Source organism: Oculina patagonica, chromosome 11, assembly GCF_052425735.1.
Source record: "Oculina patagonica isolate OP01 chromosome 11, crgOcupat, whole genome shotgun sequence".
In the NCBI taxonomy this organism is placed as follows: Eukaryota; Metazoa; Cnidaria; class Anthozoa; order Scleractinia; family Oculinidae; genus Oculina; species Oculina patagonica.
The window spans coordinates 23,008,915-23,023,130 of NC_135768.1; the positions used below are offsets into that span (position 1 = coordinate 23,008,915).

The 14,216-nt window shown below is 38.7% G+C and overlaps 1 protein-coding gene across 5 annotated transcripts; it reads right to left on the reverse strand.

Annotated features, from left to right (window-relative positions):
• Positions 1–6,400: 6,400 nt before the first annotated feature.
• LOC144630097 (uncharacterized) lies at positions 6,401–14,070 on the reverse strand. 5 transcript variants are annotated; one of them, XM_078488382.1, is made up of 5 exons: positions 13,553–14,070; positions 9,528–9,593; positions 8,651–8,716; positions 8,167–8,232; positions 6,401–7,207 (listed from the first exon to the last, which is right to left on the reverse strand). In XM_078488382.1, the coding sequence occupies exons 1-5, from the start codon at positions 13,824–13,826 to the stop codon at positions 6,519–6,521; spliced, it is 1,161 nt and encodes a 386-aa protein (XP_078344508.1). In that variant the 5' UTR covers positions 13,827–14,070; the 3' UTR covers positions 6,401–6,518. The 5 variants fall into 5 exon arrangements, 4 of the variants coding, with proteins under 4 accessions (XP_078344508.1, XP_078344511.1, XP_078344510.1 ...); XM_078488385.1 differs by lacking the exon at positions 9,528–9,593 and having other exon boundaries at positions 13,553–14,068; XM_078488384.1 differs by lacking the exon at positions 8,651–8,716 and having other exon boundaries at positions 13,553–14,068.
• Between the last annotated feature and the right edge of the window lie 146 nt (positions 14,071–14,216).

The window sequence follows — 14,216 nt, forward strand, 5'->3', positions numbered from 1 at the left end:
TTACCTCTATAAGGCGGGTATTCAGTTTTTCATTGCCTTTCCTGTCTTGTCTGCGGCCACATGTATTTGAACTTGGTGACTGTATCCAAAGATCTTCTGAAAAAACAAGATAAATATCTGTTGTCTATTAAAATTGTTGACTAATTTTTAGGAATGGTGAAGTTCAGTAGCCGGAAAGCTGAAGATTCTGAGAAACACACGAATAAATGACGCCCTAGAGGGTACTATCTAGCCCTTAGTAAAATTCTGAGATTAGCTTTACCGAGTTATTGTGTTAAACTCTAAGTAGAGAACATTTTGAAATACAGCTGAGTATGTAAGAAAAAATAAGCGTAAACTATACGGCGTTTCAAAGTTATCTTGACTCCATTAATAACTGAAGTGAAAGACAACGGTTTCAGTTTCTACGTACTGAAATGTAAAGAAAAGTGATACAGTATGTTAAGAATATTAAGAGAGGTTTTTCGCGCGGTCATTAGCTTTAAAGGGTCAGTAAAAATGTTCAGAAATAGTCTTGTTTTTAATTTTCAAATAAAACTTCAAGAGTTCTAAATTCAGCTCTTAAGTTACCTCTACTGATAAGGCGGGCATTCAGTGTTTCATTGCCTTTCCTGTCTTGTCTGTGGCCACATTCTTGAACTTGGTGGCTCTATCCAAAGAGTTTCCAAAGATCTTCTGAAAAAAAATGTGTCGGCTAACGGTTAACACTTAAGAATTATTCACTTCAGAAGCGGAAATGCTGGCGATTCTTAGAGCCACATGTGCAAATTACGCCGTCAAAGGAACGTTCGCTTACCTGCCAAGCAAAGTTTTGGTTTCATGGTAGTGAACAACTTTTAAGAAGCTTGTTCCTGAAAGCGGAGTTTTTGCTCAAAGTCAGCAAAACTCGCTGTGTCCTTTAAAAGCGGACTCGTAAACTTGAAGTTGGCGGAACATCGGTAAACGTAACGCGAAGTAGATCTAACTTTGTCCAACGGTTTTAGTTGAAGCAAACTAAAAAACGGTTGCGAAATTTAAAATCGCAAGTGGGCTGAGGTGCGCATAAATGAATAGAATGGCCTAACTATAAATTGTGAATTATAAACGAACGTGCAAATTTCTCACGTGCAGCAAAGCATTTATTGCATAATACGTTACTGCAAACTGATTCCCACATTGGCGTATGATTCCATACTACTTATTTACATAACATGTAGTGTTTTTCAATTGCGGTTACACGGGACGAATTTTTATTCCCCAGGCGCTGGTTTCTCTGTATACTGGTATGCATTTACATCTTTTTGCAATAGAAATGCAGAGGCATCTGATAGATAAATGAATTTTACGGTAAATGCATAAGTGGAACTATTTTTCTAGATTCACAATTTTTTGACTGTGTAAACTAGTGGGAAAATTTTTAACACCAACTCAATTTTAAAGTACTCACAGACTGTTCAATAGGAAAGAAAAAGATCATCAAATAACTGATATGGTCGCGGGTATCGTTCTCATTAAAAAAAAAAAGATGTAATTTGATGATGATCATCTGATCATGGAACGTATTTTGCTTCCCCGAATAACTGAAGAACCTACGCTTGCGGCTTGAGGTTTTCCCTCGGCATCCTGTACCTCTTATGCGGGATTTCCACTGACGCGTATATGTCAGTGGAAATCCGCCTTAACTCGTGCTTCCGTACGTTTTGTTCCTGCGCACCGCCCCTTTCTGCAGCGGTTTTTCTCTTAAAAAATAAAACGAAGTGTTGCGAAATTTTTTTTAATTTCTCCCATTTCCCGCCCTCTCTTCTTCCCCCGCCTACCACCCCTTCTATCTTCTATCCAGTGCTCCCGCCCTCCTGCCCCCCCCCCCCCCCACGGAACAGAAATGACTTGATGATTTTATCACAGTTAGAGACATTAAAACGCAGCTGCAAGGGCGAAGATTGCGAAACCCTGTTCTCATGGTCTTTCTAAGAACGCGGACAAGGCGAGGAATGAGGGTCTTCTTCACCGTGTCCGCCATCTTGGAAAGACCATCGCCGGTAGAGCCTTCCCTTGATAATTTGCGCTGTCTGGGAACAAGGGCGGAGAAGGGGCGGAGTACTATTACGCCTGTCGACCTGCCTATCTCGTCCCCAGGCGTCCTTCTACTTGGTCGTGGGCGGTGCGGTATTCCCGGACTAGTGGAAACACGGGGCCGGAGTCCCGGGGTCCAGGGGTCCCGAGATGTGGAAAACGCGGGGTCCCGGGGTCTGTGGAAAACACGCGGGGTGTGGAAAACACGGGGTGTGGAAAACGCGGGGTGTGGATAAAGCGGGGTGTGAAAAACACGGGGTGTGGAAAACACGGGGTCCCGGGGTGTGTAGAAAACGCGGGGTCCCGGGTCTGTGGAGAACGCGGGGGTCCCCCGGTCTGTGGAAAACAAACCTGGCAAATGCAGGATTTAAACCATTATTAAGTAAATGCAAATATCAACTATCCAAGTAATTAAACTTTTATATTGAACTACGGTCAAAAAAAACTTTGAAAGCTTACATTAGATTGAACAAGTATCTGTGAAGTATAAGTATGATCGACCTCTAAAAATATTTTGTCTTAAAGGAGAAGTTCACTCCAGAATGGCCATTTATTTTCTTTACGCCAATAAAAAGTTTATACAAAGATATGTTATTTACCAAATTTTAGCCTCCATTGTGCACTATAACCCTACGAAATCTTTCCCAAAACTCGACAACTGAACGCCGCCATCTTGGGGCTGGTAATGTATGCGTGACGTCAAAGAGCTCAGCCTGAAGTTTGGCGGGAAAATTTAAATACTCGAAACTCCTTGTTTCTTCGTACGTGGTTTTTGTTTGTTAAAATACCTGTTTGTGCATCTCCATTTTGCTCAAACAGAACTTCGAGAAATACAAAAAAAAAGGAGTTTCAACTATTAAAATTTTCCCGCCAAACTTCAGGCTAAACTCTTTGACGTCACGCAAACGTAACATTACCAGCACCAAGATATAAAAACATCACTTTGGATAGTCCGGTCCCTAAACTATTCCTTCTGCACCCTATAAAGGGGTTGAGCACAGGTGCAAGAACAGAAAGTCCAGGATAACTTGAATGTGCATGCTCAAAACAAACCAATAAAAAACACCAGAGAAGTGTGGCATTTCGTGCATGTAACGTACACGCTAGGGTAAAAAAAAAGCTCGCTAAAATGAAAAATTCAACTACGCAACCAAACTGAAGCGCGCGATCTGCAAGAAAAATTGTCCCAACCTTTGTCTAAAGCCGTAACTAAATGAATAGGTACTAAATCTACAAGTACTAAATATTTAAATTCATCATCTGTGCGCCCGATTTCCAAAGTTGCTGTCGTATATGATTTGGTTTCTCCCCCCATTCCCCCTTTTTAAGTCGTGAATGCAATGAACGACTTATTGCGGTTTGCTGGAGAAATTCGATTAAATTTGTGTAAACTCCCTTGGTAACCTGGCAATTTTATATCAAGTTTAAATTAAGTTCAAAATGGCGGATGGACGTGGACAAGGGCTGGTTTCCCGAGTTGTAATGCGAACTTGTGGATGTACATCAGGAGAATACGAATATTTTTTCCTTTCTGGAAGGAATTTTTCTAGTGAGGCCAGTGCTCGAATCCACATTTACACACAATGCAACGGAAAGGATGGCCAAGGAAGCAAGAAATGTGCACGCCGATAAATAGCTTATTTTGAAAGTCCGCGGATATGAAATTATCTTTCATTGAAATGCAATCAAATAGTTTGTAAGTAATAAATCACCCTAAATAAGGCTGTATTTTCCGCTACAAATTAGTCTCACTCAGCAAGATTAAACTGATGCGTTTCGAAACAATTAGAGATATCTATAGTTGGCTTGCTTTGTCTTTCGGTCGATCATTCATTTGCACGTTCGTCAAGTTTTTGTATCTAGTAATATTTTATATTCGTTGTCACACTCTCGTTAACGAAGTTCCCAAGTACATCTATCTCGTGACTTAAACTTAAATCAAAATTTCCTTTGGCATTCGTAGCTCATTAGGTAGCAAGCCTTATGTGAATGATAAATTTGCTCTGCTTTTGAAGGCAAAACTACATTTGTAAACACAGTATTATGCATCAGTCCCTTACAATTATTTTTTCTTAATACACATGGTCTGTCAAAAAAGGGACATATTACTTCAACTGTGGTAATTGTAGTTCTCCAGGGGTGTATCATTGCACTCAGGTAATTTTTTGCTTTGTCAACATCCACTGAGTGCTATGGGGTAGACATTCAAAGAAATACTGAGAGAGGACTACTGTTAGCGGCTATTAATTTAAGCGATTTTTTCTGAGCAAGATTTAGCGACTATTTAATATAGGGATTTTCCAAAAACTTCAAAAAATAGTAATATCGTGTAAACCAGCTTTTACTGGCCGGTGATGAACATATGGCTAAGATGAAAATAAATGTTCAGTAAAAGAAAAAAACTACCGTATCTTGACATTGAATGAACATAAATTGCATTGCCTAAAAGAACAAAGTTACCAGTATCCATTTTTGTGTTCCATTAGGGTGGGAAGGGGGTACCGGGGAGGTACTTGAAATTTGACCAAGACAAATTTTAGCAAGTACTAAATTTAGCAATTTTCGCCCAACTCACTAAAATTGCTAAAATGTAATAGCCACTAATATAACAATAGTAACCTTAAGGTTGATTTCTGTACATGTCCTATGCCTCCCCCCCCCCCCCCAAATAAATGCATGCAGTCATCTCAGCCGAAAAGGAACCTGGTTGCATGCCATGTTGATAAATAACAAATTGCTTACACTTAGATGGTTTGTTGTACGTGTTGTCCTACAGATTTATTTTAACAAGGCACATAGAATTTTGAATTAATTTACAGATTCGCCAAAACAATATCCTGCAATACAGCACATCACTGAACTCTGCATGGGGCTAGGCTGTCAAGAGGTGTGGGCTGGAATGAACATCCTGCAGTAACTTGTATGAAACACATGAACAGAAAAAGAATTTTATTTCAAATTTACTCTCATTTCACAAACAGTGAATACTGCTCTCTATAAATTGACTTTTAGCAGACTGTACAACTTGAAAAATAAAATATTGGAAGTTATTGTTATTGACTGCTGAAAACAAAGAGTAAAAGATAAACAAGCTTTAAGGTTCAGATCCTTTAATCCAACATGGCCACCAAATCTATGCAGAATGGCTGGCAATGTATAGAGATTATTTAAAAACGAATTAATAAGGCTGATTAAAATGCATTGATGATTTTCGTGGCATGTAAAGGGGTAAAGTAAATTTTTTGGTTGCAAGTAAAGGTACCAGAAAAGGAAATAAGCAGCAGTTTTCATTTGTTTCATGTATCAGGTCTCTAAATTGATAATAAATTTTGTTGACTTTACTGTTTCCTGCCAATTTCAATTCTTAGAAGTCACATGTATGAGGCATCTGTTAGTTTCTTTTAATTTTTTGCCTTCTGTCACAGTGTCTGCCATTCTTTAACAGAGAAAAATGTATGTCGAATAATACCACTGTCCTGTATAAAATGGCTGAGTTACCTGGTTATTAATTAAAGAACCCTTTAGCAAATGTGAAACAGTTTGGTGAAAAAAATTCCTTAGCTTCTTTCCATTACCAGCTTCGCAGCATCTTAAGGTACCTCATATCTTGTTACCACTATACGTGTCTCTCTCAGCATTAATTATTTTAAGCTCTGAAATAATCTTCACTTCTTAGCTGCTTAGCTAGAAGGCCTCGAAGGACTACTGGATGGTTAGTTTTCAGTTAGAATATGGGGTTATTTATCACTTACCAGCTAAAATTTTAAACATGACTCAACTATGACGTACGTTTAACAGATTTCATAGACAATTACAAAAATTGTCGTTTGTCAGCAGACATTTAAAATTTATTTTGGCTAATTCTGGTCTATCAGTTTATAATATACCACATTCACGACTTTGCTCATAGAGCCTTTGATTTGTTTGGGGGGGGGGGGGGATGACGGATTTCTGAGCATGCGCATGCAAGTAATTCTGGACTCGCTTTTCCTGCGTCTGGGTTCAACCCTATATAGGAAACCGAAGGGAGAGTTCAGGGAGTGGACTACATTTAGGACAATCAAAGCAACAAATTGCTGTTGAGCCCAGATTTTCCTCGCACTGGGTATTTCACTGCTGGGACAAGGATTTTGACAAAAACAAAATAGGCTGGGAAATGGGATTTGGGCTGGAAAATGAGATTTGGCACCCCTCCCCCCTTCAGGGCCCTCACAACACAATGACCGCGGCCAGGGCTCGAACCTGGACCGCTTAATCCAGAGTCCAGAACGCTAACCATAAGGCCACTGCGCCTCGCACAGAATTGATAGTTAATAGACTGTTGTTCTCATTTTATTTTTATAATGTGTTTGAGGTTTAAACAGAGTTATTCATACAATACAAAAATTCATACAAAGTATTGTATTATTATCATTATTTATTAAATCCAAGTAACACGGGGGTTACAAGGTAGTTTTAAATCCTTATCATGCCTTTGACAATATCATAGCTAAAACAACTGCAAGTCCTCCATATGACATATCTATTGACACGAAACGCTTCCAATCATTATTATTATGACCATTTATATCCATGAGATTATTCTCTTTGCTCCAATAAACTTCCACATGCCCAATCAATATTGACATACAACATTCGTATTCAGCATGTAGTTCTGCCCACTTCTGGTCATTATCATGATCGGGGCTTACAGTATTTTCAATCAATTGGCAATAGTACCCAATATATTTAAGTGTGATTTGATCTATAACATTACAATATTCTTCTGATGTTAGTTTCTCATTGTTATCCTTCCAGAAAAGGAAACCATTATTATGCTCTTTAAGTGTGATATCATAAAAAATATTTCTAAATTTCGGAATCAACAACTTTTTAAATAAATAATGACGCAGGGCTATTATTTCACCAGTATTTCTCTTATTTAAGTGGTTATTTGTTATTATTTTTCGTCTTAATACATTCTTCTTAACTTTGATTTCACAATTTTTTATAAACAATGTAATAAATTTTTCAGAATTAAATTGAGTATTAAATTGAGTATTAATTATTAATTCATTAAATTTGGAAGAAAGACATTCCTTAAACTTAGTTGCAGTCAGACTTCGTTTTCCAAAGGTACATGGCCTGCCTGGCTTCACCTTATTTCTGTAAATAACTGTAAGAAAACAGATAGCATTGGTTACTGAACATAATTATTTGCAATTGTAACATATTGTACTTTTCCCAGTATTTTTAAAACTGTTAAATCTAAATGGAAATGCTGTGTCTATTTCAGTTGAATAGACGTAAAAATATATTTCAAAATATAAAGTATGTTAATTAATACCCTTTGATGAATATAAAACAAAGAAAAATGCCATATTGTACCAAGGGTAAAATAAATTGAACCACAACATATTTCTATTCCCACTTTATTGTAATTATTTTAAGTGAACCCCTTACAGACCTCATTTTTTTGGCCAGCCCTACCCCCCCCCCCCCCCCCCACCCTTGAAGCCCATTTTTTTTGGCATGGCACCCCCAACTCCCACCAGCCCCCAACCCTACCTTAATTAAAATGAATGGATCCCTTATGCAAGCAAACATTAATTATCATGTCCCAACTTCCACCCCCCCCCCCCACTCCCCCCTGCAATTCCTAATTTTAAGCACATCAAAATAATTGAAGGCACATGGCCATGGGATGCTAAAGACGGTCTTAAATAAACCCCAAGGTGAAAGAGAGCTACTTTTCCTTATGTTTCTCTAAGCAAAAAGGCATCAGACTTTGCAAGACTGATATCTTTTCTGCGAGCCCGGGACCTCAATTTTGAGTGTAATCAGGCGTGTAAATTTGAAATTGGTTGTGAATGAGTGCTCAGCATGAGGCTGGTTTGAAATTGTCAATTACCAGTTAATTGTATCAACAACAAAATTTGAGGCAAGAAAGTCTGAGAAACAAAACAATTTTGAGTGAAAAATTATCAGTAATGTATTAGATAAAGGTGTTAATAACACTACTCTCTTGATTCCTTGCTCCCAGGTGCCAGGGATAGGGCCAGAGATAACACTACTTAGTAGTGTTATCTACAGCATTTTTATGTGCTATATTACAACCCCCAGCTGGTCACAAACCTGTTTCATGTTCTGATAAAGCATCAACATCATTAAATTCTTCTTGTTGTTTATTAAGTGCAAAATCTAAAGAGAGATTTCAACATACATTATTTTCGGAATCAAACAAATACATGCACTCAACATTACATGTATTAATAATGGTAATAGGACTGAGTGGAGTCCAATTCGGTCTGTATAATCATACGAGTGATTAATGAACATTTTATTTAAAAAATTTAAAATCATTGGGAAAGAACTGAATCATTAATGAAGACAAAGGCATTCACTTTTAATTATTGTGAAACTACAAAATGAGATCACAGTTTAATACAAGACAAGATTTTGAAATGCAATTCAGTATCAGTGAATTGAATACTTCTAAACAAAGAGAGACACTGCAAGAATTAAGCACCTTGGGCTGCTAGTCCATTCATAGGTTTAAGAGATAACACTACTACAGCTTTTTTATGTGCTATATTACAACCCATGGCTGGTCACAAACCTGTTTCATGTTGCGATAAAGCATCAACATCATTAAATTCTTCTTGTTGTTTATTAAGTGCAAAATCTAAAGAGAGATTTCAACATACATTATTTTCTGAATCAAACAAATACATAGGCACTCAACATTATTAATAATGGTAATAGGACTGAGTGGAGTCCAATTTGGTCTGTATGATCATATGAGTGATAAAACAAACTTTTTATTTAAGAATTTAAAATCATTGGGAAAGGAACTGAATCTTAAATCAAGACGACTTCAGGCATTCACTTTTAATTTTGTGAAACTGTACCAGATCACAGCTTATTAATACAAGACAAGATTTTCAAATGCAATTCAGTAACATAGTAAAGTGAACACTGGGGTGCTTACCATTTACACGAAACATTGCGTTGAAAATTCTATGGGTAAAAATTAAATGATTTAACCTAACCTTATGGGAGAAAGAAAAGTTACGAAGTAGAGCCAAAACTGCTGAAAATGCTAAAAAGAGTGAAAAGTGCGTATTTACCCCCGTCCAGTAGTCCATAATTTCTAAAGCTTTCCGAACAGAATGGCGCGTACCATTTGAATTTCCATCAGGAGTTTCCGGAATTTCAGTGTAAATGGTAAGTACCCGGCCCTGGTGTATTTCTACTCCCCCCAGATGGGATGCAATTCTATAATAGGATACCCTCAGCAATCTGTAAGTATGCAGTAACAGTATGCTGATATTAGTGTGTTGAATACTTCTAAAGGAAGAGAGACTCTACAGGAGTAAAGCTTCTTGGGGTGCTACAGTGGTGTAGTCCCTTTATAGGTTTAGGAGATAACATTTCTACTACAATTTTTTCGCGTGCTGATATAACAACCCCCAGCCCCCCAGCTGGTCACTAACCTGTTTCATGTTGCGATAAAGCATCAACATCATTAAATTCTTCTTGTTGTTTATTAAGTGCAAAATCTAAAGAGAGATTTCAATGTACATTATTTTCTGAATCAAACAAATACATGCACTCAACATTATTAATAATGGTAATAGGACTTAGTGGAGTCTACATGTAATTTGGTCTGTATAATCATACAGTTTGTATGTTAACTGAAGTGATAAACAAAATCAGATGACCCTGTAATGGGAGTCCGATTCTTTTAATCACAAGTATGATTACAGCTAGACAGAATTGGATGACATGAAGTCTTATTACCAATTAATCATAAGTATAACAAAATTCGAAGAAAAATTGAGACAAACCAATCCTGTTGAGGATTTATCCTCACTATGACAAAAAAGCTAAAGGTTTTAGAAATATCAAGGAGTAATCAGCCCAGGAGGGGTACTTGGGATTTTAAGTGATGGGGATGATCGAATGGGGGCAAAAATCAAGACCCAAAAAAATCCCTAGGGCTTCCAACATAACCAAAAAAAATCCCTAGATCAAAAATTGTTCCCTCAAAAATCAATAGCAAAACACGTTTGTTTATACTTTATTTGCAGAACTACACAGCCACACTACCACAAATCTTCAGATTGTTTTGAATACCCAAAAACATCCCTACTCAAATCAAAAAAAAAAAAAACTTGCCAAATTTTCTTACCCAAAAAATTCCCGGAATCGAAAATTTCAAACCCAAAAAAGTCCTTTGATCATCCCCATCACTTGAAACTCCGAGTACCCCCCTGGGGTATTCAGTCACAATAAAGGAACCTTGTTATTGGACACCTTGCAATTGGACACTTTGTTAATGGACACTTTAGCTGCGCACGCTCAAATTTGGTGAAAAAATAGGGCATGCCAAGAACCAATCAGATTCTAGAAGTTTGTTATAGTTAATATGTAAACTTTCACACAGACAACAGCGTTGTTTTGGAAAACAATTAATATATGGAAAACTAAACTTGGAAATATTTCCGCAGAGCTCCAAACATTAATTAGGCATAAATATTCCATAAAATCCTTCACGCACGAATTAAAGAGCAGATTAAGGGTTATAAAATTGTATGCATAAATATTGTATGCATAATGCACCTATCAATGGTTTACCCCAGACGACGGTCGAATAGTATCCCATGATGCATTTCGTTTCATCTTATATTATCACTGCGTACGTAACCTGCAATCAGGCGTTCTTTTTTCTTTTTCAAAAGGGAGAGGGAAAAAAGAACGCCTGATACATTTATTTATCCGGCCGCCAACCGCCCCCAAATTTAAATAAACTAAGGTGTCGTCGAATTAGCGAACTGTCATTAACCACTCTTTGTAGTTGGCGGCAAATTTGAGACTCGGATTTCCACAAGGCGTGAAAAACGTCTGCGGAATAATTGTACAGCCTGTATTAAAACTTCGTCGTGCTGAAATAAAAATGCTTTTAGCGTGAGCAGGGTGAGATGGCGCTCGCGAACATATACAGTCGAACCCCTATTAAGCAGCCACCCATTAAGCGGCCACCGTCTATTAAGCGGCCAGTTACTTAAGTCCAGAAAATATTGTCAGTATAAGACTGTAAATATAACCCCTTTTAAGCGGCCACCCCTATTAAGCGGCCGCGGCCACCTTTCTGCCGTCCCAATGAGCGTTCTTCTATTGTTTTTACCTCTATTTAGCGGCCAATAAGAATGTCATATACGATATTTAAATTAATTTCGGCCGTGACGGCCGATAAAATCATTCAAACACAGGTTTATTGTCGTCTTCCTGTGATTCCGTTATTCCTTTTCACCTTATTTTGTATTGAAATAATGTTACCTTTTAAAAAGACCTTATGCTAATTTCTGACAAACCCCTATTAAGCGGCCAACCTCTATTAAGCGGCCAGTTGCCATTTCCCCGAGGGTGGCCACTTAATAGGGGTTCAACTGTATTTATCAGTTGTAGAAGTCGTCACTTTATTTTAGCTCACAAAAGAAAACAAGGAATTCTGACCGACAGGAGTTGTTCTCGGCAGATAGGATCGTGTCGCTTTTGTAAACATTCCAACACCTCTGGAATATTGTTTGGTAAATTAAACTTTTCCCGAAACGCATTGGAAGAACTGCCAAAACATCTTCACGAAACCAAATTACACTTTGTCGCATACTCAATCTGTTCTGCCTTCAGAGAATTACACTTGAAATCTGTCAGGGCTTCAGCTATCGTAGAAGAGAACTCGTTCCCCCAGTAAACACGCCTCATCTAAGTTATTACCACCAGCTTCTGACCGGAAGTCTCGTTGAAATGCGACAGCCAATCAGTCCACACTGCTTCATTGAGTATTGTTTCTCGACCAATCAGAAGAAAAACCAGAATCCGGTTTTTTTACGTACGATCCGACAAGTAAATGTATCATGCCCTCCTTCCCCGGAGTGACAAGTAGGGAAGAAGGGCATGATCTCAGGTTACTGTGTACGTAACCTAATCAGTATTGTTCAGCTCTCGCGAAGTGAGAAGAAGCGTTCGTCATGGCGTGTTTCCGGACTAGTTTTGATTCAAAAGCTGCTGCTTTCGAGGAAAACGACTTATTCTACGTTCACTGCGTTTCAAAGGAGAATTTCAGTGTCACATTGAAGGGATTTACCTGTGTTTCGCTAGTATACAGGGAAATACATGTTAGTGTTATCGAACAATTGGATGAACGTCGAAGAGCTCTCGTTCCTGTGACAGTCAAAAATTCGGCTATAGATGAGTTGTTTGTTGCTGGAGTGTTAATAAAGAAGTCCTGTGCTGATCCGAATCGGTTTTCTTACATTTCTTCTTACATCTCTATTGATCTCTAGTCCGTCCGCTTCGCAGCCGGCGGGCCGTTTGGCGTTGTTTACATAATCTGTGAATACATATTTGAGCTTATTATTACGGTTATTTTTCACCAGTTGTAAGCATTTCACTAATTTGAAGAGTACAGTTATAAAATTACTTTCGAAATTAGTCATTTTGAATGTAAATATAAATGGCAATGATGACAAAGCGCTCACGAAAGAGCCCAGCGATTGTTACCTGAAACAGACATCACACATGCTTCGCAGCATGCGGCGCTGGTTTTCGATCGAAATTTCAGTCATCTTTGATCGCTGAAAAAGTCATTAAGATGCGGGTACTTCTCGGTACTTCTTTGCAAGTACAATAATACGGCCTTCATTATGCTAGCGTGAGACCCATATTTAGTAGAAACCTGCTTATTATCCGAAGAATCGTGAATATTTATGACCTCATCGCGGGTCAGTGAACACTTTGTGAAGGAAAGCTAATCAAAATAATCAAAATAACCCCAGGGGAATTTGAAGTTTTTTGAAATCAAGAGTCGAATTCCCCACCCCTGGGCACCTAGTGAATGTCAAATTTCACATATGTCCCCTTAAATTTCTAACCCAGCAGACCATTTTAGATGTCAAAATCCCTACCCTGGGAGAGCTTCACAATGTCAAATTCCCGTGGGTTGAAAGCCCCCCCCCCCCCCCCCCATCCTGGGGCAAACCATTGATAGGTGCATAAAATATTGTATGGTGCTCTGCTGCGGAAATCTTGTCCTTAAGTTTCCCACCTTGGCCATATCTCTCAAATTTTATCAGGTAAACAAGAATTTTTAAGTTCTTTTGTTCATAAATAACGCAGAAATCCAATCTTTTGAAAGTTATTTGACATCGAAATCCCTGAAATTCCCACACGAACTCTGTATTTGCGACATGTCGGGAGTAATCGACCCATTTTTCGGAAACATTTCACTATTCCAGCAAAGAACAAAAAATAAACTAGAGAAAAGATCGTGGAGGAAATATAGCCGCTTCTCAGCGCCAGCTAGCAGCCTAAAGCACCCGTGTGGTGTAGTTTTATCCCAGCATTTGCAAAATACTCAAAATGGCGGAATTTTTGCCACGGAGAGGTTTCGTGCAAAATTTACTAAAGAAAATCAGAAGCAATATTCCATTAAGTAACCTAAATACGTTGTTCTTACCTTGTGTAAATCCAATTAATTTACAACTTAAGTCAATCCTCTTGATATCGGTCAGTTTTTCAGCTAAGAAACCAAGATTATTCTCAGACAGCAAATTAAGTTGCTCCAGACGATCGAAGAACTCCAGTGGTCGAGTAATCTTCTCTCCTTCTCCAGCAGGGATTAAATCTTTACAGAGGAATTTCAGATCGTCGAGATCTGAAGATATCAAACTCTTCGCTATCTCCAGTAAACGTCTCCTATGCTGCCTATCGCTCATTTTAGCTGCAGCCATTTTACAACAGCCGCCGAACAAATTTCTGAAACAGAAACAGTTCCCGCTCTCGAAGCCTCATGGGAAAACCCACAGTCTGCTTCCGCTTTCGTTTCCGATCTGGTTTTGATTTCCACATCCGGCCGCTGCCGATCTACCCGTCCGAGCGAGCCCGAATTCGCTTCCCCGCCTTTCTCGGGAAGTGGACTGTTAAGTGTGTTCTTCAATCCGAAGCACGATATTTTGGTCCCCTTCGAATTCTCTTTCCGATCAACTGACATGCTTCTTGATTCCTTCGCAGCCGTTATCATACTTGGGTCGTCAGCATCAGAGAAGAAGGGCGTGGGCAGGGGGGAGGAGAGGGGAGGCGCGGTGGTCTAATGGTTATCGCGCTGGACTCCGGATCGAGTG